Raw genomic sequence first — 27,662 nt, 5'->3', positions numbered from 1 at the left:
CCCCAGATTCAGAGGTCTCCGCCCCCCAGATTCAGAGGTCTCCGCCCCCCAGATTCAGAGGTCTCCGCCCCACAGATCAGAGGTCTCCGCCCCACAGATCAGAGGTCTCCGCCCCACAGATTCAGAGGTCTCCGCCCCACAGATTCAGAGGTCTCCGCTCCCCAGATTCAGAGGTCTCCGCTCCCCAGATCAGAAGTCTCCGCCCCCCAGATCAGAGGTCTCCGCCCCCCAGATTCAGAGGTCTCCGCCCCCCAGATTCAGAGGTCTCCGCCCCCCAGCTTCAGAGGTCTCCGCTCCCCAGATTCAGAGGTCTCCGCTCCCCAGATTCAGAGGTCTCCGCTCCCCAGATCAGAAGTCTCCGCCCCCCAGATCAGAAGTCTCCGCCCCCCAGATCAGAAGTCTCCGCCCCCGGATCAGAAGTCTCCACCCCAGGATCAGAAGTCTCCGCCCCAGGATCAGAAGTCTCCGCCCCAGGATCAGAAGTCTCCGCCCCAGGATCAGAAGTCTCCGCCCCAGGATCAGAAGTCTCCGCCCCAGGATCAGAAGTCTCCGCCCCAGGATCAGAAGTCTCCGCCCCAGGATCAGAAGTCTCCGCCCCCTGGAATGTTCGGCCTTGGTACAGACACACAAAAGGTGACACACACAGGGGACAATGGCAAATAAAAGTTAATTTTCCCACATCTGTGGTTTTTAAAATTTCAATCAGTGTCAGTGTCTAAATAGTGAGTTTGTTGGCTCTCACATGGATGCACTGAGCAGGCTAGATACTGAGCCATGGGGAGCAGAAAAGAACAGTCAAAAGACTTGCGTAACAAGGTAAAAACTGTATAAAGATGAACAAAGATATAAAAAGATATCCAAAGCCTTAAATATGTCAGTCAGCGCTGTTCAATCATTTATTAAGAAGTGGAAAATTCCAGGATCTCTGGATACCAAGCCAAGGTCAGGTAGACCAAGACGGACTACAGCCACAACTGCCATTAGAACTGTTTGGGATACAATGAAAAAAAACCACACAGGTGACCTCAGGAAAAATACAGGCTGCTCTGGAAAAAAAAAATGAGCTGCATGGCCGAGTTGTGATGACTAAGCATCCACTGCGCCAATACCACAAAAACACCCGATTACAATATGACTGACAACACCTTGACACCTCTCACCGGGCTTTTTCTTGGCACTGGTGCAGTAAAGGATTCTTTCTGGCAACTCAACCACGCAGCTCATTTTTTTTTAAAGTATCGTCAATTGTGCTCTTTGAAACAACCACGCCGTTGTTTTCCAGAGCAGCCTGGATTTCTCCTGAGGTTACCTGTGGAGTATTTCTTTGTATCTGAACAATTCTGACATTTGTGGCTCCAATCTTTCTTGGTCTACCTGACCTTGGGTTGGTATTGAAAGGTCCCGGAATTTTCCACTTTCTAATAAGTACTGACCGGCATATTCAAGGCTTTGGATATCATTTTATGTCCTTTTCCATCTATATAAAGTTCAATTACCTTGTTACGCAGGTCTTTTGACAGTTCTTTCCTGCTCCCCATGGCTCAATATCTAGCCTGCTCCACATGAGAGCTATAATGCCTATTTATACACAGACACTAACTACAATTTAAAAAGCAACAGATGTGTGAAATTTCCCTTTAATTGCCATTGTACCGTTGTGTGACCCCTTGTGTTTGTACCAAGGCCCAACATTCCATAGGAGGGGGGTGGGGGGGAATCCTGGAATTTTCCATAAGTGATTGAACAGCACTGTCTGACATATTTAAGGCTTTGGATATCGATTTATATCCTTTTTCATCTTTATACAGTTTTTGCTTTGTTACGCAGGTCCTTTGACAGTTCTTTTCTGCTCCCCATGGCTCAGTATCTAGCCTGTTTAGTGCCTCCATGTGAGAGTGAACAAACTCATTGACTATTTATACACAGACACTGATTGCAATTTAAAAAGCCACAGATGTGGGACATTAACCTCTAAATGGCATTGTAACCCGTGTGTCACCTTGTGTGTCTGTACCAAGGCCCAACATTCCGGGGGAGGACACGTCAAACTCCGGGGGGAGGACACGTCAAACTCGGGGGGGGGGGGGGGGGAGGAGACGTCAGATCCGGGGGGAGGGGACGTCAGATCCGGGGGGAGGGGACGTCAGATCCGGGGGGAGGGGACGTCAGATCCGGGGGGAGGGGACGTCAGATCCGGGGGGAGGGGACGTCAGATCCGGGGGGAGGGGACGTCAGATCCGGGGGGAGGAGACTTCAGATCCGGGGGGAGGAGACTTCAGATCCGGGGGGAGGAGACTTCAGATCCGGGGGGAGGAGACTTCAGATCCGGGGGGAGGAGACTTCAGATCCGGGGGGAGGAGACTTCAGATCCGGGGGGAGGAGACTTCAGATCCGGGGGGAGGAGACTTCAGATCCGGGGGGAGGAGACTTCAGATCTGGGCCATTTGGGGGATTTCTGTTATCATATAAAAAGGAGCCGAACAACTCTGTGATCATAAATGGCGTCATGTCATCATCATCCTTCCTTATAAAGACAGTTTATTGGCAGATCAGGCAGATTTTCCTCACTAATGCCAAAATGTCATTTCTGCCAGAGGAGGGAGACTTCTGAGCACAACCGTGTGTTGTAATTGGACGACATTCACCTGCTAAGGTCCCGCGTATAGTAAACAATCGCTCACATCCATTGCAGTGTACGCCAGCAGCGCATTGTACGGATCAGGCTGGGATGGACGATATTCCTGGAATTACAATGTATCGAAACCCGACAATAAAACGATGGAACACATTGCAGCTCCTCAGATGTGCCGCCAATTCCCACAGCAAACAAAATCCACAAAAATCCGAGGAAATGAAAAAGCAAAAAAACAAAAAACAAAACCCACGAGGGGCCGCGTGCGGGAAATGATCTGCTAATTAGCACATTAATGACAATTCTAATTATCCTTTTATACATGAAACATCTATACATTACCGGGGGAGGGGTACATGAAGCACCCAGAGTAGGGAACAAAGGTCACATGGCCTGTATATGATTGGTCAGCCGTGTACTCATCTCCTAGAATCTCATCACCACCCAACACACCACAAGGCTGGCCATACACTATACAATTTTCTGGCCAATTTCTGTTAGATTTACCTTCAACTACACTGAAGGAAATGTGTATTTGCTCCCCTCTTATGCTGAATGTTCGCCCCTCACACAGAAATGATCGGTCTAACAATGGAATGTTCGCCCCTCACACAGAAACGATCGGTCTAACAATGGAATGTTCGCCCCTCACACAGAAATGATCGGTCTAACAATGGAATGTTCGCCCCTCACACAGAAATGATCGGTCTAACAATGGAATGTTCGCCCCTCACACAGAAATGATCGGTCTAACAATGGAATGTTCGGTGTAACACTGAGAGACAGAATACAACAACAAATTCAGCAGAAATGCGTCTAACAAATGATGACGGATCTGCATGTTCATGAGGGAAAGAAGGATTTGATCCCCTATCATTCAGCAGGATTTCTGGCTCCCAGGTGTCTCTCATACAGGTAACAAGCTGAGATTAGAAGCAGTCTCTTAAAGGGAGTGCTGCTAATCTCATTGTGTTACCTGTATAAAAGACACCTGTCCACAGGAGCCATCAAACCATCAGATTCCAAACTCTCCACCATGGCAAAGACCAAAGAGCTGTCCAAGGATGTCAGGGACAAGATGGTAGACCTACACAAGGCTGGACTGGGCTACCAAACTATGGCCAAGCAGCTTGGTGAGAAGGTGACAACAGTTGGTGCAATCATTCACAAATGGAAGAAACACAAAACAAGTGTCAGTCTCCCTAGGTCTGGTGCACCATGCAAGATCTCCCCTCGTGGAGTGTCAGTGATCATGAGAACAGTGAGGAATCATCCCAGAACTACACGTGAGGATCTTGTCAATGATCTCCAGGCAGCTGGGACCACAGTCACCAAGAAAACAATTGGTAACACACTACGCCGACAAGGACTGAAATCCTGCAGTGCCCGCACGGTCCCTCTGCTCAAGAAAGCACATGTCCAGCCCGTCTGAAGTCTGCCACTGAACATCTGAATGATGCCGAGGAGGACTGGTGGGAAGTGTTGTGGTCAGAGGAGACCAAAATCCAGCTCTTTGGCTTCAACTCAACTCACCGTGTTTGGAGGAGGAGGAATGCTGCCTATGACCCCAAGAACACCATCCCAACTGTGACACATGGTGGTGGAAACATTCTGCTTTGGGGGGGGGGGGGGGTTCTGCTAAGGGGACAGGACAACTGCACCGCATCAAAGGGATGATGGACGGGGCAATGTACCCCCAAATCTTGGGTGAGAACCTTCTTCCCTCAGCCAGGGCATTGAAAATGGGTGGTGGATGGGTGTTCCAGCATGACAATGACCCAAAACACACGGCCAAGGCAACAAAGGAGCGGCTCAAGAAGAAGCACATTAAGGTCCTGGAGTGGCCTAGCCAGTCTCCAGACCTTCATCCGATGGAAAATCTGTGGAGGGAGCTGAAAGTTCGAGTTGCCAAACGTCAGCTACCAAACCTTAATGACTTGGAGAGGATCTGCCAAGAGGAGTGGGCCAAAATCCCTCCTGAGATGTGTGCGAACCTGGGGGCCAACTCCAGGACACGTCTGACCTCTGTGATTGCCAACAAGGGATTGGCCACCAAGTACTAAGTCATGTTTTGTGAAGGGGATCAAATCCTTCTTTCCCTCATGAACATGCAGATCCGTCATCATTTGTTAGACGCATTTCTGCTGAATTTGTTGTTGTATTCTGTCTCTCAGTGTTACACCGAACATTCCATTGTTAGACCGATCATTTCTGTGTGAGGGGCGAACATTCCATTGTTAGACCGATCATTTCTGTGTGAGGGGCGAACATTCCATTGTTAGACCGATCATTTCTGTGTGAGGGGCGAACATTCCATTGTTAGACCGATCATTTCTGTGTGAGGGGCGAACATTCCATTGTTAGACCGATCATTTCTGTGTGAGGGGCGAACACTCAACATCAGAGGGGAGCAAATACACATTTCCTTCACTGTATGTAGTAAAAGAGTCGGCCTAATTGGATACAATTGAATGTGTTGTTAGGTTGGACATCGTATTATCTGGTTTTTGGTAAATCTAAAGCAAAATTCTCGAGAAAATTGTATAATGTGTGGCCAGCCAGTGCAACATAGAAAGTTCCTGGATGCACCCAATCATCATTTCTGAGAGTCCCCAACCTACATTGTGTGTTACAGCGTCTCCGGTTACATTATTTCATATTATATCAGACTTTGTAAACCAAGCAGGGAAGGTGGGAACCCCTCATAATGGGCACAGTGGGGGTACAGACCTGGGAACTCAGCACAGGGATGGTGGGAACCCCTCATAATAGGCACAGCGGGTGTACAATCCCTGGAACTCCGCACAGGGATGTTGGGAACCCCTCATGATGGGCACAGCAGGCATACAGAGCTGGGAACTCAGCACAGGGATGGTGGGAACCCCTCATAATGGGCACAACGGGTGTACAGACCCGGGAACTCAGCGCAGGGATGGTGGGTACCCCTCATAATGGGCACAGCGGGGGTACAGACCCGGGAACTCCACACAGGGATGTTGGGAACCCCTCATGATGGGCACAGCAGGCATACAGAGCTGGGAACTTAGCACAGGGATGGTGGGAACCCCTCATAATGGGCACAGCAGGCATACAGAGCTGGGAACTTAGCACAGGGATGGTGGGAACCCCTCATGAGCACAGCGGGTGTACAATCCCTGGAACTCCACACAGGGATGTTGGGAACCCCTCATGATGGGCACAGCAGGCATACAGAGCTGGGAACTTAGCACAGGGATGGTGGGAACCCCTCATAATGGGCACAGCAGGCGTACAGAGCTGGGAACTTAGCACAGGGATGGTGGGAACCCCTCATAATGGGCACAGCGGGCGTACAGACCCGGGAACTTAGCACAGGGATGGTGGGAACCCCTCATAATGGGCACAACGGGTGTACAGACCCGGGAACTCAGCGCAGGGATGGTGGGTACCCCTCATAATGGGCACAGCGGGTGTACAGACCCAGGAACGTAGCACAGGGATGGTGGGAACCCTCATACTGAGCACATCGGGGGTACAGACCCGGGAGCTCAGCACAGGTATGGTGGTAACCCCTTGTAATGGACACAGCAGGTGTACAGTGTTGGGATCTCCATGCAGGGATTTCAGGGCGGTTGACGTCTCCAGCGACACAAATGATTGAATCTGATGGATGAACATGACAACCAGGGAGGATTGGCACCACAACAATCTATATCTCTGATAACCACCCTCAGTCATGTCGGTTGGTGTCCTTCACACACCCCAAACCTCAGACAAGTTTCCTCCATCACACACATCTCCTGGTGTCACCCCCCCCCCCCCCATGGATGTCATAAAGCCCCTCCCCACCCGTAGCCCCTCCTACCTTTTCGGCGTCCTGCTCGAAGAGTCGCAGCTGAAAGCACTGATCCAGCTTGAGTTTGCGCACGTGCCACATCTGGTGGAGGTGCTGCCGCGTGGAGTGCAGTTTGTCCAGCAGGCTGGTAATCTTTGGCACAAGACTCTGAAAGTCCGCCCCTCCCGGGATGCAGTTCCTGCCTGAAACCCGTCCCCGCATCGGATACACTGCAGCAGCCTCTGTCCGTCCCGGTCCAGCTCCTCCACCGGGGCCTTGATCACCTTCTTCTTCAGCTGGGTGTGTTCATCGATGAGCCTCCGGGAGCCCTCCACGTCCACCGGGAACTCCTTCCTCGCCAACATCTCCTGCAGGTCCTCCAGCCGGGACAACAAGTGGACGGCGCTGTTGAAGAATTCCTCCAGAGAGACGCGAAGTTCGATCCATTCGTCGTGATTGTAATCCAGGGAACCATCGAACTCCTCCGTCAGCTGAGACGGGTCCACCAGCTTCGTGAGACCTTCCACCGACACCATACTGGTCTGCGGCAGGAGAAGAGAAGACACCGCGGCTCAGGAGAAAGTACACAACGCATTGTTATATACATTGTTACAGATATGAAACCCCCGGGGGGGGGGGGGGGGGGCAGGGGGGGGAATGAAGATCGATGTCCTGGAACTTATGGACACATAAAGCGAGGCTCGGGAGCAACTGACAGTGGGAGCCAATGGGAAGAGGAAGACTCCGGACAGCTGAGGCTCCCATGCACATTGCTGGATGGAGAGGGGGCTCAGGTGAGTATTGGGGGGGAGTGCCTTTAGAACCACTTTAACCCCCTCTAGTCCAGACGCTTCCCCCCCCCCCCTTCCAGTCCGGACACTTTCCCCCCCCTTCCAGTCCGGACGCTTTCCCCCCCCTTCCAGTCCGGACACTTTCCCCCCCCTTCCAGTCCGGACGCTTTCCCCCCCTTCCAGTCCGGACGCTTTTCCCCCCCTTCCAGTCCGGACGCTTTCCCCCCCCCTTCCAGTCCGGACGCTTTCCCCCCCCCCTTCCAGTCCAGACGCTTCCCCGCCCCCCTTCCAGTCCAGACGCTTTCCCCCCCCCCCCTTCCAGTCCAGACGCTTTCCCCCCCCCTCCAGTCCAGACGCTTTCCCCCCCCCTTCCAGTCCAGACGCTTCCTCCCCCCCCTTCCAGTCCAGACGCTTCCCCCCCCCCCTTCCAGTCCGGACGCTTCCCCCCCCCCTTCCAGTCCGGACGCTTCCCCCCCCCCCTTCCAGTCCGGACGCTTCCCCCCCCCCCTTCCAGTCCGGACGCTTTCCCCCTTCCAGTCCGGACACTTTCACCCCCTTCCAGTCCGGGCACTCTCCCCCTTCCAGTCCGGACACTTTCACCCCCTTCCAGTCCGGGCACTCTCCCCCTTCCAGTCCGGACACTCCCCCCACCCCCGGCCAATTTTCAGCTTTCAGCGCTATCACACTTTGAATGACAATTGCGCGGTCATGCCACACTGTACCCAGATGAATGTTTTAGCATTTTTTAAAGACAGATAAAACTTTATTTTGGTGGCATTTATTCACCGCTGGGATTTTTATTTTTTTTTTGCTATATAAAAGAAAAAGTCCAAACATTTTGAAAAAAAGTGTTTTTCTTATTTTGCAAATAATCTTTCTTCATAAATCTCGGCCAAAATTTATATCAGTTTTAGTTAAAAAAAAAAAAAATGACCCAAATTAGTTTATAACCAAAAATTTTAATTTTGCTAAATTTTTTTTTACATTTTAATTTTATTTTATTTTATTTTTTTAGCATACTGTCGCCCTAGCAGTAGTGTCACCATGGTGACAATGTACTACTTGTGGGGGGTGATGAAGATCTTTTTTTTTTTTTTTTACACTGATTGCTTTTACACCCATAAAGGCTGTACAATCATTTCTCCTTCTCTCTGTCTGCATTCTTGCAGCCATTGAGAACTACTGTGAGAGCTGTGATTGGTCACAGCTGGTCACATGGTACAAGGCTGTTGTGAATGGCCCTGTACCATGTGACCTCTGTGATCATTCACAGATTTCACACGTAGTAAGCAATGGTGTCAGAAGTGACATCTTGCTTACTACTCTGCATGTGATCACTGATTGGCCAATCAGTGATCACATGATCGGGACCTCACACAGAGGTCCCGTATGACGATCGGTGTTCTGTTGTGTCTGGAGGACACAGCGGGCACAGGATCGTTGCGCTGCGCGCTCCCAGGGAGCGCGCACAGACCAAAATGGGGGGTGCCATTTATGAACACCAACCCGCCCCTGCACTGCCCCCGTCTGGCCGTTTATATACATGGGGGACGGGGAGGGGTTAAACGACAAAAATCATAAACATTCAGTTCAGGCATTGTCAGCTGGCTGGAAGGTGGGGGAGGTGCATTGATGATCTTCCAGGAAGAGGGAACCAGCAGGGCGGTGATCTACAGTGCGAACAGGGAAGTGGGCGGAGTCATCATCGCGGGAAACTCACCTCGAAGATGAACTTGGAGCTGCCGAAGTTGGTCTTTTGCTTCTGCCAGAAGTTCTCGGGCTTTATGATCAGCGCCACGTGGATCTCCGCAGGGAAGGCCTCCTGCAGCGTCTTCAGCAGAGGTTTGATCAGGTCCCACTTGGATCCTCGCATGTCGATGATGACGGTGAATCCACGCTTACACACGTCTTCACTGCGGGTGGAGCACAAAAGGGAGAGTTAGAGGAATTCATGTTCCCTGGAGTCTCCGGAGTTACAACAAAACGTCAGCCTGACCCTAAAAACTAGAGGTGAGGGAGGAACATTGCAGCTCCAACCACAAAGGCTTGCAATCTAAAGTCGTATCGTCCATTGTCTGTGACTCCATATATCGCAGCACATTTACAGAAGAATTGTTTTTCTTTCTTCTATCCCATTTCCTGCCGATAAACTCCTTTATTTTTGTAGACCATCAGACACATTGTTTATAAACATTGTTCAGACGGGAGATGGAGATACAAAGTAACATTGTTTATAAACATTGTTCAGACGAGAGATGGAGAGATACAAAGTAACATTGTTTATAAACATTGTTCAGACGGGAGATGGAGAGATACAAAGTAACATTGTTTATAAACATTGTTCAGACGGGAGATGGAGATACAAAGTAACATTGTTTATAAACATTGTTCAGACGGGAGATGGAGAGATACAAAGTAACATTGTTTATAAACATTGTTCAGACGGGAGATGGAGATACAAAGTAACATTGTTTATAAACATCGATCAGACGGGAGATAGAGAGATACAAAGTAACATTGTTTATAAACATTGTTCAGACGGGAGATGGAGATACAAAGTAACATTGTTTATAAACATTGTTCAGACGGGAGATGGAGATACAAAGTAACATTGTTTATAAACATTGTTCAGACGGGAAATAGAGAGATACAAAGTAACATTGTTTATAAACATCGATCAGACGGGAGATGGAGAGATACAAAGTAACATTGTTTATAAACATCGATCAGACGGGAGATAGAGAGATACAAAGTAACATTGTTTATAAACATCGATCAGACGGGGGATAGAGATACAAAGTAACATTGTTTATAAACATCGATCAGACGGGGGATGGAGAGATACAAAGTAACATGGTTTATAAACATCGATCAGACAGGAGATAGAGAGATACAAAGTAACATTGTTTATAAACATCGATCAGATGGGAGATACAAAGTAACATTGTTTATAAACATCGATCAGAAGGGGGATGGAGAGATACAATAACATTGTTTATAAACATCGATCAGACGGGAGATGGAGAGATACAAAGTAACATTGTTTATAAACAGATCGGTGGATAATGGTCGATCACCTGATACATGGCACGGTATCACACAGGGCTGGGCTCACCTGGGCACGCTGGCGAGATACGTGACGAGCCTGCGCAGGTCTTCTTGTCGTATCCTGTCATGGTTGCTGCGGGCTGGGAAGGTGAGGATGGGTCCTCCTCTCTTGTCTCGCCCACCTGGGAAGAGAGGGAGGGTGTTAGGTCAATGATAAATCGATCAATTCCGGTACAGAGCGCCCCCTTTAAGCAACTGCTGAGGAAAAACCAATCGGCCACATGGCACAGAGTTATTTTCCAGGAGGCGGAGCCAGACTACGACCAATCCGGACAGTCCATGAATCCTGAAGGTGGTCACAGAATGTATCAATAAATATACCACGTGTCACATGGTACAACAGTTTGCTTGTTACGGCAATCCTATTGGGTGACAGTGGAGTCAGCCTCCTCCCCTAAGGGGTATGCTGAAAGGGCCACTGTCCTCGGGCTGATGAGGTCAGGGGCCCATTGCTCCGCCCCCTTATTTGACAGTATACAATGTAGTGAAGAACCATCAGAATAGGAGACGCAATCTTCACCGACTTGCAATATTCTCATTTTTTATGAACAACGAAGCGGAGTTCCAGCAAACGGTGACTGGACTTCTCTCCATTGAAATCAAGGACTACAGCTTGGTCACTGCCCCGCCCCCAGCCAGTGATTGGACAGGGAATGAGGTTACCTTTGTATCTTATCAGAACATGTACACTTCTGGCATTCTGATTGGCTACAAGTGCTGCCCCTCCCCCCCCCCCCCCCCCCCCCCAGTCTACTGTACAGGGGATTGCAGGAGGCCGACATGAAGACAAATGGAGACACTTCAACTGGTTCTACAACTGAAGATGCATTCAATTATTCATCATTCCTTCATTTACACCGCGTTCCAAATTATTCTGCAAATTCTATGTAAGTGTCACAAAGATGAAATATGTTGTTTTTCAGTGTAACTCATGGATGGCATTGTGTGTCAGGGCTCTTTTGATCACTGAAAACAATCTGGGACACCTGTGATAATTAGATTGGCCGGTGAGCCCAATTGAAGGAAAAACTCCTAAAGGACGGCATTCCCCATTATTAAGCAGAGCGCCATTTTCAAGCAATATGGGGAAGAAAAAGGATCTCTCTGCTGCCGAAAAGAGTGAAATAGTTCGATGTCTTGGACGAGGGATGAAAACATTCGATATTTCAGGAAAACGTCAGCGTGATCATCGCACTATGAAGAGATTTGTGGCTGATTCAGAGCACAGACGGGTTGGTGCAGATAAAGGCACATTGAGGAAGATTTCTGCCAGATCCAGGCATCGGATCAAGAGAGCAGCTGCTAAAATCCCATTACAGAGCAGCAAACAGATATTTGAAGCTGCTGGTGCCTCTGGAGTCCCACGGACATCAAGGTGTAGAGTCCTCCAGAGTCCTGCAACTGTGCAGAAACCTTCTATTCGGCCACCACTAACCAAAGCTGACAAGCAGAAACGGCTGCATTGGGCAGAAAAATACATGAAGACTCATTTTCAAACAGTCCTGTTCACTGATGAGTGCCGTGCAACCCTGGATGGTCCAGATGGATGGAGTAGTGGATGGTTGGTGGACGGCCATCCTGTTCCAACAAGGCTGCGACGTCAGCAAGGCGGTGGTGGAGTCATGTTTTGGGCCGGAATCATGGGAACAGAGCTGGTCGGCCCCTTTAGAGCCCCCGAAGGTGTAAAGATGACCTCTGCAAAGTATGTGGAGTTTATGACTGACCACTCTCTTCCCCGGTACAGAAGGAAGAACTATGCTTTCCGTAATAAAATCATCTTCATGCATGACAATGCACCATCTCATGCTGCAAAGAATACCTCCGCATCAATGGCTGCTATGGGGATAAAAGGAGAGAAAGTCATGGTGTGGCCTCCATCCTCCCCTGACCTCAATCCTATGGAGAACCTTTGGAGCATCCTCAAGCAAAAGATCTATGAGGGTGGGAGGCAGTTTACATCCAAACAGCAGCTCTGGGAGGCGATTCTGACATCTTGCAAACAAATTCCAGCAGAAACTGTCCAAAAACTGACAAGTTCAATGGATGCCAGACTTGTGATCTGCTATCAGATAAGGGCTCCTATGTTACAATGTAACGTGACCGCTTCAAATGGTTACAAAGTTACAATGTTGGTAAAAGTTGGATTGAAATAGCTTTTGATTTCAGTAAATTTGCTGCAAACACAACAAATGACAATTTTCAGTTCTTTACAACCTAGAAAGTGTTTGGAAACTTCCTGTGCGGAATAATCCGGAACACAAATCCTGTTATCATTAGGAGGTTTGTTCAATAAAATGTGAATTGTCCTCTTCTAGGTGTCACCTGAGAATTCTGCCGACTTATTTACATCAATTATTGAGGGAAATGAGAAAATATCATCTGCAGAATAATTTGGAACACGGTGTATTAAAGAGTATGCAAAGCCAAAATATTTCTTCTCACTCTGGATGGAGCGGGGAAGGATCAGAACTGTCCGATTTTTTATCTGCGGCTCCATTTGAAAGATTCACCTTCACTTCCTGTCCTGGTGACAACATTTTCCATGAAGACAAATGGAGACGCTTCCACTGAAGATGTATTCAATTACTTTGTATCAAAACATTCCTTCATTGATTAAAGTGTATGTAGAGATACAATGTTTCAATTTTTGGATGGAGCGGGGGAAGGATCAGAACTGCTGCTGGGTTTTTATTGCTATCTGGGGCTCCATTGGAGGGATTCACCTTCACTTCCTGTCCTGGTGACACCATTTGAAGACAAATGGAGACGTTTCCACTGAAGATGTATTAAATTAATCAACGAAGGAATGTTTTGATACAAAGTAATTTAATACATCTTCAGTGGAAACGTCTCCATTTGTCTTCAAATGGTGTCACCAGGACAGGAAGTGAAGGTGAATCCCTCCAATGGAGCCCCAGATGGCAATAAAAACCCAGCAGCAGTTCTGATCCTTCCCCCGCTCCACCTGAAACTGAAGACATTGTGGCTGTATATGCACTTTAATCAATGAAGGAATGTTTTGATACAAAGTAAAGTGCATACAGAGCCACAATGTCTTCAGTTTCGGGTGGAGCGGGGGAAGGATCAGAACTGCTGCTGGGTTGTTATTGCTATCTGGGGCTCCATTGGAGAGATTCACCTTCACTTCCTGTCCTGGTGACAACATTTTACCAGACAGGAAGAGGGGAAACCTGCAACACTTGCAAAATAGAAAACTCCGAAAGAGGTCTTAGGCTTCCCATAGTCTGTTTTTTTTCCCATTGGTGTCACAGATTTCCCCTCTCTTCCTGTTTGTAGGCGTGAGAGATTTCACGTAAACCAATCAATATACACTTCTTGGGATTAACCCTTTGATCCCCCCAGATGTGAACCCCGTCCTGCCCAGTGCCATTAGTACAGTGTCGGTGCTTTTTATTAGCACTGATCACTGTATTGGTGTCACTGGGGATGTCAGTGACACCATGTCAGTTCCCCCCCTTCAGTGTCAGAATGCCCGCCGCAGTCCCGCTATAAGTCGCTGATCGCCGCCATTACTAGTATAAAACAAAAAACAAACATCCCAGTATCTATCCCGCCATTTGTAGACGCTATAACTTTTACGCAAACCAATCAATTCACACTTATTGGGATTTTATTTTTATTTTTTTTTATTAAAGACTTAGCAGAATAAATTTTGTATTTAATTTAAAAAAAAAAAAAAAAAAAATTCTGTTTATATAGCAAAAAAAATAAAACCCTCAGCGGTGGTCAAATACCACCAAAAGAACGCTCTATTTGTGTGAACAAAAATGATAGCAAATTCTGTATATAGTGTTGCATGACCGCACAATTACCAGTTAAAGTAGCGCAGTGCGGTACAGCAAAAAAAATGGATGAAGGGGGTAAAATCTTCTGGAGCCGAGGTGGTTAAATACGACTAAATACATAAATGTTTCTTTGATTCATTTGTATCGGTTTGTTCTCTGTAGACATTGGCAGTTATTTTCTTCACAAGACCGCCGCCGTGCGCGGAGGCATTTGATACAATCTGCGTGGTGACGGACTGGCAGGGGTGCGGCCCCCGAGAAATAAAAGGACCGCATGCACGACTTTTTTCAGCACAGTGCAGTGTGACACCAACCAGCACTTTGCTACGGTCAATAGAATGTCATTAAATGTCACTGTGTGACATTTCAATAAAGTTTTCTCATGTCGCGCTAAGAGCCGGTACACACTGCTCCGGTATTTCCCAAAATAAAGAGGTCGCAGGCGTCCAAACTACCCAGAAGGCGTCCCGACAGGGCAACACAAAGACGCCGCATGCCGCCAGCTCATTCTGGGTTACAATGCGACAAACGGCCTCAACCACACCCTCTAATGCATTCCTCCCCACCCCCGGGGCTTAGTCATAGAGGTAAAGCCCCCCCCCCCCCCTTCCCGCAGTATTTTCAGCTTTCTCGTTCTTCATCAGATGTTTTCACATGAGTGGCTGATGCATAAATACCGGAGTTTTGCTCTGCTGCTTCACCTCTACGAATAGGCCCCGGACGAAACGCGCCAGGGCCACGGACAACTGTGGCTGTTCTCACATTGTATAACACAGACTCAGCTGGCAGTGTGTTGCGTCTTTTGTAATGCAATGTCAATAAAGTTTGTTTAAAAAAGAAATTGTGCGATATACCACGATCAGCACAGCTATCATCCTACCACACGGCGGCGCCAGACCTAAAAGTGTAAATTATAAATGAAAGTGTCGAGCTCAGGGGATGCCATACACCTCTGTCACTGATCCCCCACAAGCCACGCCCACAGCGACTAGCTAACCGAGGCGCGCACGTGCGGCCGTGACTTGGGGTAACAGGGAATAAAGGGGATGTAACTTTGAATATATAAAACCGTATATAAGATCAGCCGTGATACCCTTTCACAGCCCGCACTACCTCAGGCCACCACCAGAGGGAGACTCCACTACAATCCAACTGGTCGACCACACACTGGCAGATACAAATCTTACATACAATCTGGCGCCCTGATTAGAGTTGGGGACCAGCTTAGTAATCACACCCTTCTAGGATTCCGCCAGCTACCCTACAGCTTGAACCCCAGTGTTAATCACTCTTCCACTGTCCACCCCCCCCCACACCAGACACACCACAAACGGTAGCCTGCCACCACCCAACAGTTTATCCGCAGAACGGTCTGCTGGGACACCCCACACACACAGATCTCCGTCTGGTCGATCTGTTACCTTTGCAATCTGCACGCAATCTGCCCACGCGCAGTGCAATTGCATACAGATAGGCAATGAGCTTGACCGAGCGTTTAAAGGCACTAAAATATGATACAATCGAATCCATCCAATCCAATCTCTCCGGAGATATGAGCCCGAGCTTAAATACACAGAAGTCACTAATTAATTTTAAGATTTAATTTCCCGAAAGTGGGCGGAGCATAAAATATGTACAAAGTATAAAAAGTTACAGAAGTACAAAAAATACAAGAAGACACACAAATGACTATTCACTATAAAATAAACGGCAATAAAACAGAAAAAAACTTTTACCGAGATCTATCCTGCGACTGGAGCAAGTCAGAGCGTCAGCAATCCGTCAGTCAAATCGAACCGGCTCCATACGAATCACAAATTGTCCCAATGTCCGGGTACCACATTTATGGGGATATGGACGTAGGCGGGACATTAGTCCTCGGCCAATTGACCATGTGGGGGGTGTTGCTGTACCTGCCCACAGGATGTTCTGGGTGCTGACCTGCCCAAGTTCAATCGGACGAAGACTGGTTTGAAACACCAAGTCGGGGATTGGATTTCTGACACCAGCGCATCGGCCCGATCATGACAGTACCAAACACCATTTGACTGTCGCAATCCAGCGCCACCTAACCATTTCCTGCATTTTCCTGGCCTTCTACCTAATCCACAAATATGATTTTTATATGCAGATGTGGCGCACAGAATGCCCTACAAGAAGGGAGTATGTTCATCTCTCTGCAACTAATATTTTAGCTTTTATGAGAGATGAAACATATTCCTTTGATGGATGGATATACCTTTAGCTCCCTGCTGTCATGAAGCCGAACGGTCTGGAGCCACTGCCTTTAAACCGGTTTCACCAGAAGGTGACAACCTTATTAACACAAAAGTGTCACATCCAGGAAGCTTTTCAGCCTAATTAATGCCTCTGTGTTTGAGTACCTCTGATTGAATACATCGTTAATGACAATGGAATGTCCCTCCAGTTACGGTTACATATTGCTACTGATCACATCTTATCTACTCAAATCTGTACATTTATGTCACATGTACGTTACAACCTCATTGGACATATTTTTTGCTGCAATTCCTGGGGTCCTTCAAGTACAGGGTGACACCCCCCCCTCTTGCAAGTACAGGGTGACACCCCCCCTCTTGCAAGTACAGGGTGACCCCCCCCCTCCAGTACAGGGTGACCCCCCCCTCCAGCAAGTACAGGGTGACCCCCCCCTCCAGTACAGGGTGACCCCCCCCCCTCCAGTACAGGGTGACCCCCCCCCCTCCAGTACAGGGTGACCCCCCCTCCTGTACAGGGTGACCCCCCCCTCCAGTACAGGGTGACCCCCCCTCCTGTACAGGATGACCCCCCCCCCCAAGTACAGGGTGACACCCCCCCCTCCAAGTACAGGGTGACCCCCCCCCCTCCAGTACAGGGTGACCCCCCCTCCTGTACAGGGTGACCCCCCCTCCAGTACAGGGTGACCCCCCCTCCTGTACAGGATGACCCCCCCCCCCCCCCCCAAGTACAGGGTGACACCCCCCCCTCCAAGTACAAGAGGTGACCCCCCCCCCCCCCAAGTACAGGGTGACCCCCCCCCTCCAGTACAGGGTTACCCCCCCTCCTGTACAGGGTGACCCCCCCCTCCAGTACAGGGTGACCCCCCCTCCTGTACAGGATGACCCCCCCCCCCAAGTACAGGGTGACACCCCCCCCTCCAAGTACAAGAGGTGACCCCCCCCCCCCCCCCCAAGTACAAGGTGACCCACCCAAAACAGGGTGACCCCCCCAGTACAGGGTGACCCTCCCCCTCAGCATTAGGGCCCTTTCACATGGTGCGGACCCTGTCCCCGATCAGCAGGGAAGCCACTCACAGATCTGCTGATCAGAGCAGACAGAAGACACATTCGTGTCCATTCAGTGTATGCAGAGCGGACATGGACAGACCCCGCTCTGCTCTATGGGCCACGGGGAGTAAGACTGACTCCGCTGTCCATTTACAGTCATGGCCAATAATATTGCCCCCCCCCACCCCGCATTTCTGTGAGATAACGCACCACTTCACCCTGATAATCGCTGCGATGACAAATGTTCCGGCATTCTCGTGTTTCTTTCTTTGTTTCACTTTTTTGTGTCACCGATACAAACCAAATCTGACCCATTTCACACAAAACCCCAAAAATGGACCGGACAAAATTATTGGCACCTTCTGAAATATGTAAGAAATAATTGCATTCCAAGTCTGTGATGTTCCTGTAACTGGTCATTAATCTCCCCGTATCCATGACCAGGTGATGACAACATAGAAATCCCACCGACAACCAGGGACAATGGTGACACATGGACTCCACCTTCCTGTTGGGGGGTCTGTGTGTGCCACATGGAGCATGGAGGAGAGGAAGAGCAGCAAAGAATTGTCTGAGGATTGGAGAACAAAAATGGTGGAAGAGCATGGACAATCTCAAGGTGACAAGTCCATCTCCAGAGATCTTCATGTTCCTGTGTCCACTGTGCACAACATTGTCAAGTGGTTTACAGCCCATGGCACTCTAGCTAATCTCCCGGGATGTGGATGAAAGAGAGAATTTGATCAAAGATTGTAACGAAGGATTGTTGGAATGGTGGCTAAAGAACCTCCAACTTCCAACAAATCCAAGCTGACCTTCAGGCACCGGGTACAACTGTGTCCGCTCCCACTATACGTCCCCATCTGAATGAAAAGGGACACTATGGTAGGAGACCCAGGAGGACCCCACTGCTGACACAGAAATATGGGAAGAGACCCAGAAGGACCCCACTACTGACACAGAAATATGGTGGGAGACCCAGGAGGACCCCACTGCTGACACAGAAATATGGTGGGAGACCCAGGAGGACCCCACCGCTGACACAGAAATATGGGAGGAGACCCAGAAGGACCCCACTACTGACACAGAAATATGGTGGGAGACCCCAGGAGGACCCCACTGCTGACACAGAAATATGGTGGGAGACCCAGGAGGACCCCACTGCAGACACAGAAATATGGTGGGAGACCCAGGAGGACCCCACTGCTGACACAGAAATATGGTGGGAGACCCAGGAGGACCCCACCGCTGACACAGAAATATGGTGGGAGACCCAGGAGGACCCCACCGCTGACACAGAAATATGGTGGGAGACCCAGGAGGACCCCACTGCTGACACAGAAATATGGTAGGAGACCCAGGAGGACCCCACTGCTGACAGAAATATGGGAGGAGACCCAGGAGGACCCCACTGCTGACACAGAAATATGGGAGAAGACCCAGGAGGACCCCACTGCTGACACAGAAATATGGTAGGAGACCCAGGAGGACCCCACCGCTGACACAGAAATATGGGAGGAGACCCAGGAGGACCCCACCGCTGACACAGAAATATGGGAGGAGACTCAGGAGGACCCCACTGCTGACACAGAAATATGGGAGGAGACCCAGGAGGACCCCACTGCTGACACAGAAATATGGGAGGAGACCCAGGAGGACCCCACCGCTGACACAGAAATATGGGAGGAGACCCAGGAGGACCCCACCGCTGACACAGAAATATGGGAGGAGACCCAGGAGGACCCCACCGCTGACACAGAAATATGGGAGAAGACCCAGGAGGACCCCACTGCTGACACAGAAATATGGGAGGAGACCCAGGAGGACCCCACTGCTGACACAGAAATATGGGAGGAGACCCAGGAGGACCCCACTGCTGACAGAAATATGGGAGGAGACCCAGGAGGACCCCACCGCTGACACAGAAATATGGGAGGAGACCCAGGAGGACCCCACTGCTGACAAAGAAATATGGGAGGAGACCCAGGAGGACCCCACTGCTGACACAGAAATATGGGAGGAGACCCAGGAGGACCCCACCGCTGACACAGAAATATGGGGGGAGACCCAGGAGGACCCCACTGCTGACACAGAAACATATTGGAAGCTAGATTGGAGTTTACCAAAACTTAACTGAGGAAGCCAAAACCCTTCTGGGAGAATGTGCTGGGGCAGACGAAACAAAATGGCAGCTTTCTGGTAAAGCCCATCATTCTGCTGTTTTCAGAAAAAGAAAAGGATCCAGTCCCTCCAGTCACACATGGTGGGGGGGTCACAGTCCCTCCAGTCACACATGGTGGGGGGGTCACAGTCCCTCCAGTCACACATGGTGGGGGGGGTCACAGTCTCTCCAGTCACACATGGTGGGGGGTCACTGATGTTTTGGGGGTGCTTTGCTGCTTCAGGCACTGGATGTCTTGACCGTGTGCATGGCATTATGATATCTGAAGACCAACAAAGAATTATGGGGGGCAATGTCGGGCCCGGTGTCAGAAAGTTGGGTCTCCATCAGAGGTCATGGGTCTTCCAGCAGGACAATGACCCAAACCACACGTCAAAAAGCCCCCAGAGATGGTGTCAGACAAAGCGCTGGAGAGGACTGAACTGGCCAGCGATGAGTCCAGATCTCCATCCCATAGAGCTCCTGTGGAGAGATCTCAGACCATCAGTTGGGGAAAGGAACCTTCCAATCTGAGAGACCCGGAGCAGTTGGTGGAAGAAGAGCGATCCAAAATTCCAGTAGAGAGGTGGAAGAAACTCATTGATGGTGACAGGAAGCCATTCATTTCCGGTTTTTTTCCCAAGGGGTGTGCTATCAAATATTACATGGAGGGTGCCAATAATTTTGTCCATTCCATTTTTGGGCTTTTGCGTGGAATGTGAGAATGGCAAAACGTTTGTAATTGCAACATTTTTCTGGGTGAAGTGGTGCGTTATACTGTACATCTGACCACCCTCCAATCCGATTCACCGAAATGGAAGAGGACGGATCCCCTTTTTTTCGGATCGGAGGTCAGTTGGGTGTAAACAGTCCATCCATACTGATGAATGGACCTTCCGATCAGAACTGCCCGGAACCGCCGTGTGAAAGGGGCCTAGCAGGTCCAATGCCCCCCCCCCCCCCCCATCAGTGTCTGTGGGCTCTCAGGGACGACTTTTGCAATGTTACGTAACAAAGGCAGACCAGAGATTCTCCTTCTTCCGGATCTTTATTATAAGGAACATAATTGTAGCAAAATGTTTTTATGCCTTTCCTGTCATTGTAAATAAATCTTCACTTCTATACTTCTGTTTGAATTCATACACAAAGCGAAAAAAAAAAAACCCGCGACGCACATAAACCACATGGAAAACATGTGGTAAAAAAAAAAAAAAAAAGACAAAACAAAACAAAAAAAAAAAAAACTAGCTGCCTATTTCCTGTTTCCTTAAAAACAGAACCCGTGCAAATCGCATTAGAGCCGCATGTGACCCCTGAACAGGGGCACACTGACAACTCACGGGGCCCCCGGGCAATAGGGGATCATGGGGCCCCTGTGTCCTTGCCCAAACTCAATAAGAGCCTACGAAAAAGGTACCAGGGGCATCTCCTGGGGCCCCCTACTGACCCCGGGCCCTCGGGCAGTGCCCGAGTTTCCACATGGTCAGTCCGCCCCTGCCCGTGAATGCAAACGTGCATTTAAAGTCCAAGGTGTGGGCGTGTTACTCAGCCTTACATGCACTCATCTTGAGGGCCCCCCAGGGAATTCCCCATCCCCCACCCCCTTGCTATCGACTGATTCTGCCTGAGCCTCTTGTACCGGCAGCGACTCCGTTTCTCTGCCTCCATATCCTGAACAGACTCCTTTCTCCTTCATATGTGAAGGAATAATGCGCGTCATCCACGTTACCCCTCGATCTATTTTTGGATCGTTCAGACTTTGTGCTATTTTTAGGCAGCGTGTTTGGCGTCTCTCCAGTTCCCGGAGCCTCCTGTTGGCCCCAGTTGCCGCCCTTTTCCTCTCCTCTGGAAAGTGGTTTTTACGCTCGTTCATTCCAGAAGCCAAAAATCGGCTTTATTACAGTTCTGTTTTCTGCGTCCGCGGACCCCCGTGTGCTGGGCCCCCCTCCGACCAGGAGCGATTCCTCGTGGGCCCCGGGCCCCACATCAGAGTGCATGTCTACCGGAAACTTTTTAATTTTTTTTACCCTTTATGTGGATAACTCAATAAATGTGTAAACAGAATGAGATTTTTTTTCCTTCTGAGACACAAAAACAGCCAACAACGTCCCCGACTTACAGGAATGGGAATCGCAAATATGAGCGCAAATAATCCGCTACACGATCAACTGACCACCGGAATATGATCGATTGTGAAGTATCAATCGAATATCACTTTGATGCGCAAAATCTTAACTTGACCTTAATTTTTAACCCATCACCTACCGGGCGCTTCTACCCCCTTCCCGCCCGACGGGCGCTTCTACCCCCTTCCCGCCCACCGGGCGCTTCTACCCCCTTCCCGCCTACCGGGCGCTTCTACCCCCTTCCTGCCCACCGGGCACTTCTACCCCCTTCCTGCCTACAGGACACTTCTACCCCCTTCCTGCCTACAGGACACTTCTACCCCCTTCCTGCCTACAGGACACTTCTACCCCCTTCCTGCCTACCGGGCACTTCTACCCCCTTCCTGCCCACCGGACACTTCTACCCCCTTCCTGCCTACCGGACACTTCTACCCCCTTCCTGCCTACCGGACACTTCTACCCCCTTCCTGCCTACAGGGCACTTCTACCCCCTTCCTGCCCACCGGGCACTTCTACCCCCTTCCTGCCTACCGGGCACTTCTACCCCCTTCCTGCCTACAGGGCACTTCTACCCCCTTCCTGCCCAGGCCAGCTTTCAGCGCTCTCACACTTTGAATGACAATTGCGCGGTCATGCAACACTGTACCCGTATGAAAATGTTATCATTTTTTTGAGACAGACAGAGCTTTCTTTTGGTGGTATTTAATCACCTCGGGGATTTTATCTTTTGCTAAACAAAGCAAAAACCACTGAAAATGTAAAAAAAAAGGTTTTTCTTAGTTTTTGTTATAAAATTTTGTAAATAAGTGATTTTTCTCCTTCACTGATGTATACTAATGAGGCTGCAGTGATGGGCACTGATGAGGAGGCACTGATGAGGAGGCACTAGTAGGTTTCACTGATGGGCACTGAAAGGCAGCATTCATATATGGCACTGATAGGTGGCACTGACTGGCATTGATGGGTGACACTGAAAGGCAGCTCAGATGGGCACTGATATGTGGCATTGATGTGCACTGACAGGTGGCACTGCTGGGGCTACACTGATGATCAGTGCAGATGTCCCCTCTGAGGAATGCCGATTACCGGCTCTCCGCTCCTCTCCTCTGTCAGCGTGACGGCTCGTGAGAAGAGAAATGCCGATAACTGGCATTTCCCTATTTACATGTGATCAGCTGTGATTGGGCACAGCTGATCACATGACCGAGCCAACATCTTCCGAGGGACACAGCGCACCGCCGATCGCCGCGCTGCGCGCTCCCAGAGCCGCAAGCGCGCGGTTAGAGTTGGAGGACATCATATGACGTCCTCCCAGAACGAGAGAACCGCCTTGCGCCCGTCATTTCCTTATATGGCGGTTGGGAGGCGGTTAAATTGCAAAAAGCATCAACATCGAGTCCCCGGTCACACTGGTGCGAATCGTCATGTGATTTGATTATTTCAAATCGCATGACAAGTCGCACACGATTATCCGCAATGGACAAAGTGCAACTCCGATCTTGAAAGCAGCTTATGCACTCCTTCCTGCAAGTTCAGGTGCGACTTGCATAGATATCTGTGCATGAAGTCGCATCGCATATGATCTCTTCCAAACGTATATATTCGCCAGCACGCCGTGCATCTCCAATATGGTCCAAAAAAGATCACATCACAAAAGCAAGTGCAACGTTTCGGAGCCACGCAGCACCCCTTCCTCAGGCACATGATAGGGGGGGGGGGGGAATAGAGGTCTTCCAAGTCGCACGGACATCCGACTTTTTTTTTTTTTAAATTTATCTGACTTTGAAATTGTGTGAATTCAAGTGAAGACTACGACCGGGATTCACACTGATGCGGTGCGGAAAATACTGCGTATCCAGTGCGTTTCCCGCACCGCATTCAAATTCCATGACATCTGTGCGATCTGGTGCGGGTGTCAATGTTAAATTAATGACACCCCAAAAAAGATCACAAAACACCATGTCATTGCCAGAAATCACATCGCGTGCAATGCGATTCAGGTGCGGGATTTGGTGTGGATGCGATATGAGCCATACAAAATGTACTGCATAGACATCGCATGTAATACGCACAGGAATGCGGTGCGATTGCTGCACGTATTACATGTGGTCTCCGCTCCACATTAGTGTGAGCTCGGTGTTAATGTCTAAATAATGCACTTACAGTTTCAATAAAGTTTTTAAAGAAAAGGTTGAAGGCAATGTACCAATAAAGCTGAAGTTTAATCTGCTTATATTTTGCACATTTTTATTACATAGACCAAGTGATGTCAGCATCACTGTGCTTCTCTATGCAATGCAGGCAGATCATGGCTGGTGGGAGGGGCCAGTAGGATGCTGTACATAGCTTCCTGAAAACATCACAGCACCCAGCCTCACTACTCCAAGAGGCCTCAGCCCTGATGCAAGCAGTGGGAGGAGTTATGCAAATATCAAAATGCCTTGATGGGTGGGTGTCAGTCTGGAGGAGTGGGCGTTCCTAGGTTCACAGTGTGCAGTGACATCAGAGGAAGCTATTTCAGTACGGGAAAGGAGCCGGTACACCTGTGCAAGACTGAAGGGGAGGAGCCGGCACACCTGTGCAAGACTGAAGGGGAGGAGCCGGCACACCTGTGCAAGACTGAAGGGGAGGAGCCGGCACACCTGTGCAAGACTGAAGGGGAGGAGCCGGCACACCTGTGCAAGACTGAAGGGGAGGAGCCGGCACACCTGTGCAAGACTGAAGGGGAGGAGCCGGCACACCTGTGCAAGACTGAAGGGGAGGAGCCGGCACACCTGTGCAAGACTGAAGGGGAGGAGCCGGTACACCTGTGCAAGACTGAAGGGGAGGAGCCGGTACACCTGTGCAAGACTGAAGGGGAGGAGCCGGTACACCTGTGAAAGACTGGAGGGGAGGAGCCGGTACACCTGTGCAAGACTGAAGGGGAGGAGCCGGCACACCTGTGCAAGACTGAAGGGGAAGAGCCGGCACACCTGTGCAAGACTGAGAGGAGGAGCCGGCACACCTGTGCAAGACTGAAGGGGAGGAGCCATTACACCTGTGCAAGACTGGAGGGGAGGAGCCGGCACACCTGTGCAAGACTGAAGGGGAGGAGCCGGCACACCTGTGCAAGACTGAAGGGGAGGAGCCGGCACACCTGTGCAAGACTGAAGGGGAGGAGCCGGTACACCTGTGCAAGACTGAAGGGGAGGAGCCGGTACACCTGTGAAAGACTGGAGGGGAGGAGCCGGCACACCTGTGCAAGACTGAAGGGGAGGAGCCGGCACACCTGTGCAAGACTGAAGGGGAGGAGCCGGCACACCTGTGCAAGACTGAAGGGGAGGAGCCGGCACACCTGTGCAAGACTGAAGGGGAGGAGCCGGTACACCTGTGCAAGACTGAAGGGGAGGAGCCGGTACACCTGTGCAAGACTGAAGGGGAGGAGCCGGTACACCTGTGCAAGACTGAAGGGGAGGAGCCATTACACCTGTGCAAGACTGGAGGGGAGGAGCCGGTACACCTGTGCAAGACTGAAGGGGAGGAGCCGGTACACCTGTGCAAGACTGGAGGGGAGGAGCCGGTACACCTGTGCAAGACTGAAGGGGAGGAGCCGGTACACCTGTGCAAGACTGAAGGGGAGGCTGGAGGATCGATCATTGATCAGCTCCTGACATCTGGGAATGACATGAAATCCACATGTGGATCGGAATCCAGGAAATCAGGGGTTAACCTCATCGAGCTGCTGCCACAAATGCGGTTTTATGCGGCGCGGTCGGCCTGGCGGTGTAATCCAAACAAAAAGCCGGTAGAAGCATCTGAAGTGCGCAGCCTGCGGGGGATTACTAGATTATCCGCGATTACAGCAGGTTATTTAACCGCCACATCTGGCTAAATAGATAACGTGGATTCTGAGCTCTGGGCGGACGGCGGGCGATTGATGCCGGACCTGGAGGAGAATGAGAACCCTGCGCCGAGCGCCGGAACCCCACAGCGACCAGTCGGAACGATTTTGTTCTTTGAATGGCAGTAACAGGACCCTCGGCTTCTGTGGGTCTGAGGACTCTGCGACGACGAGAATACCCCGAGACCGCCAAGGTGGGCGCTACGCAGCCCATTTATAAAGCCAAGAAAGAAACGTTTCTTGTGAAACAAATGTCCGCAGCGCAAAGACCGCATCAAAAATGACAAAACTTTATTATAAATGACAACGCTGTACAAACAGACACAGGAGATAATGTAGACACAAAAAGATTCAAAATATTGAAAGACATAAAAAAATCAACACACCCCTCCTTCTATGATGTCATCATCCAAGACCCCTCCTATGTCATCATCCAAGACCCCTCCTTCTATGATGTCATCATCCAAGACCCCTCCTATGTCATCATCCAAGACCCCTCTTTCTATGATGTCATCATCCAAGACCCCTCCTATGTCATCATCCTAGACCCCTCCTTCTATGATGTCATCATCCAAGACCCCTCCTTCTATGATGTCATCATCCAAGACCCCTCCTATGTCATCATCCAAGACCCCTCTTTCTATGATGTCATCATCCAAGACCCCTCCTATGTCATCATCCTAGACCCCTCCTTCTATGATGTCATCATCCAAGACCCCTCTTTCTATGATATCATCATCCAAGACCCCTCCTATGTCATCATCCAAGACCCCTCCTTCTATGATGTCATCATCCAAGATGGCCACTACTGCATACGACTCACTGTCAGCTGTCCTTGACTCCCTGGCACCCCTAACCACACGTAGCATTAGACCCCGACCGCTTCAACCCTGGCAAGACAACCACACAAAATGCCTCAAACGACGCAGTCGCGCGCTGGAGCACTTATGGCGCAAAACCAGACCCCCTCCCGCGTTCTCCCTCTATAAAACCGCCTTCCTCGCCTACACCACCTCCCCCCATGCCGTCAAGAAGGCCTATTTCATAACCCTCATCAACACCCTCTCCTCCTGTCCTCGCCGGCTCTTCTCCACTTTCAAATCCCTGCTCTCTCCCCCCCCCCCATCCCCACCCAGCACCTCACTCACCGCCCACGAGATTGCCAATCACTTCCAAAACAAGATTTACGCAATCCGTAAGGACATTGTCAACTCGCAATCCACCTCTCCACCCAGCCTCCCTCCCTCCTTCAACCCCTTAACCCTCCCCTCCCCCGACCTCATAGCCGCACTACCCCCCACTATACCTAATGCCCCGCACACCATCACCTCCCCAACACTCCGCTCCTTCAGCCCAACTACCCCCGAGGAGGTCTCTAAGGTCTTCACTGAAGCCCGCCTCACCACCTGCCCCCTGTACCTATCCCCTCACAGCTCCTCCAATCACCCCCCCCCCCTCCATCATTCGCTCCCTCACCCACATCTCCAATCTCTCCCTCTCCTCAGGCACCTTCCCCTCCCCTCTAAAGCACGCACACATCACCCCCATACTCAAAAAACCCTCCCTGGACCCCACCAACCTTAACAACCTTAGACCCATCTCCTCGTTGCCCTTCACCTCCAAGCTCCTTGAGCGCCTGGCCTATAAATCGCCTAAGCGCCCACCTGACTGATATCAACCTCCTTGACCCCCTACAGTCTGGCTTCCGTCCCCTACACTCCACCGAAACCACCCTACTTAAAATCACCAACGACTGCTAACCGCCAAAGCCAATGGCCACTATTCTATCCTCCTGCTCCTCGACCTCTCCGTGGCCTTCCACACAGTCCACCACCCCCTCCTCCTTGCCAAACTGCACTCCCTTGGCATCAGAGACTCCGCTTTCTCCTGGTTCTCCTCCTATCTATCCCAACGCTCCTTCAGCATCACCTACAACACTGCCACCCCCTTCTACCTCCCCCTCTCTGTCGGGGTCCCCCAAGGCTCTGTCCTCGGGCCCCTCCTCTTCTCCATCTACACCTCCTCCCTTGGCAAACTTATTCACTCCCACGGCTTCA

The 27,662-nt window shown here is 50.3% G+C and overlaps 1 protein-coding gene across 1 annotated transcript in view; it reads right to left on the bottom strand.

The window, feature by feature from the left end:
- Positions 1 to 6,476: 6,476 nt before the first annotated feature.
- LOC149428637 (kalirin-like) overlaps positions 6,477 to 27,662 on the bottom strand; it is a gene marked incomplete at its 3' end in the record, with an annotated part of 28,872 nt that continues 7,686 nt past the window's right edge. The window contains exons 2-4 of the mRNA XM_089667169.1: positions 10,353 to 10,467; positions 8,958 to 9,150; positions 6,477 to 6,988 (exon numbers count right to left, since the gene is read on the bottom strand). Of these exons, the coding sequence (XP_089523295.1) occupies positions 6,477 to 6,988; positions 8,958 to 9,110 (665 nt within the window). The remainder of the gene's footprint in view (positions 6,989 to 8,957; positions 9,151 to 10,352; positions 10,468 to 27,662) is intronic.

The sequence above is a fragment of the Staurois parvus genome, unplaced genomic scaffold (assembly GCF_062004578.1).
Source record: "Staurois parvus isolate SC_StPar_1 unplaced genomic scaffold, SC_StPar_1.0 ptg003071l, whole genome shotgun sequence".
Lineage (NCBI taxonomy): Eukaryota > Metazoa > Chordata > Amphibia > Anura > Ranidae > Staurois > Staurois parvus.
The sequence above is the reverse complement of the archived record's forward strand: the minus strand, read 5'-3'. Positions and strand labels throughout refer to the sequence as shown.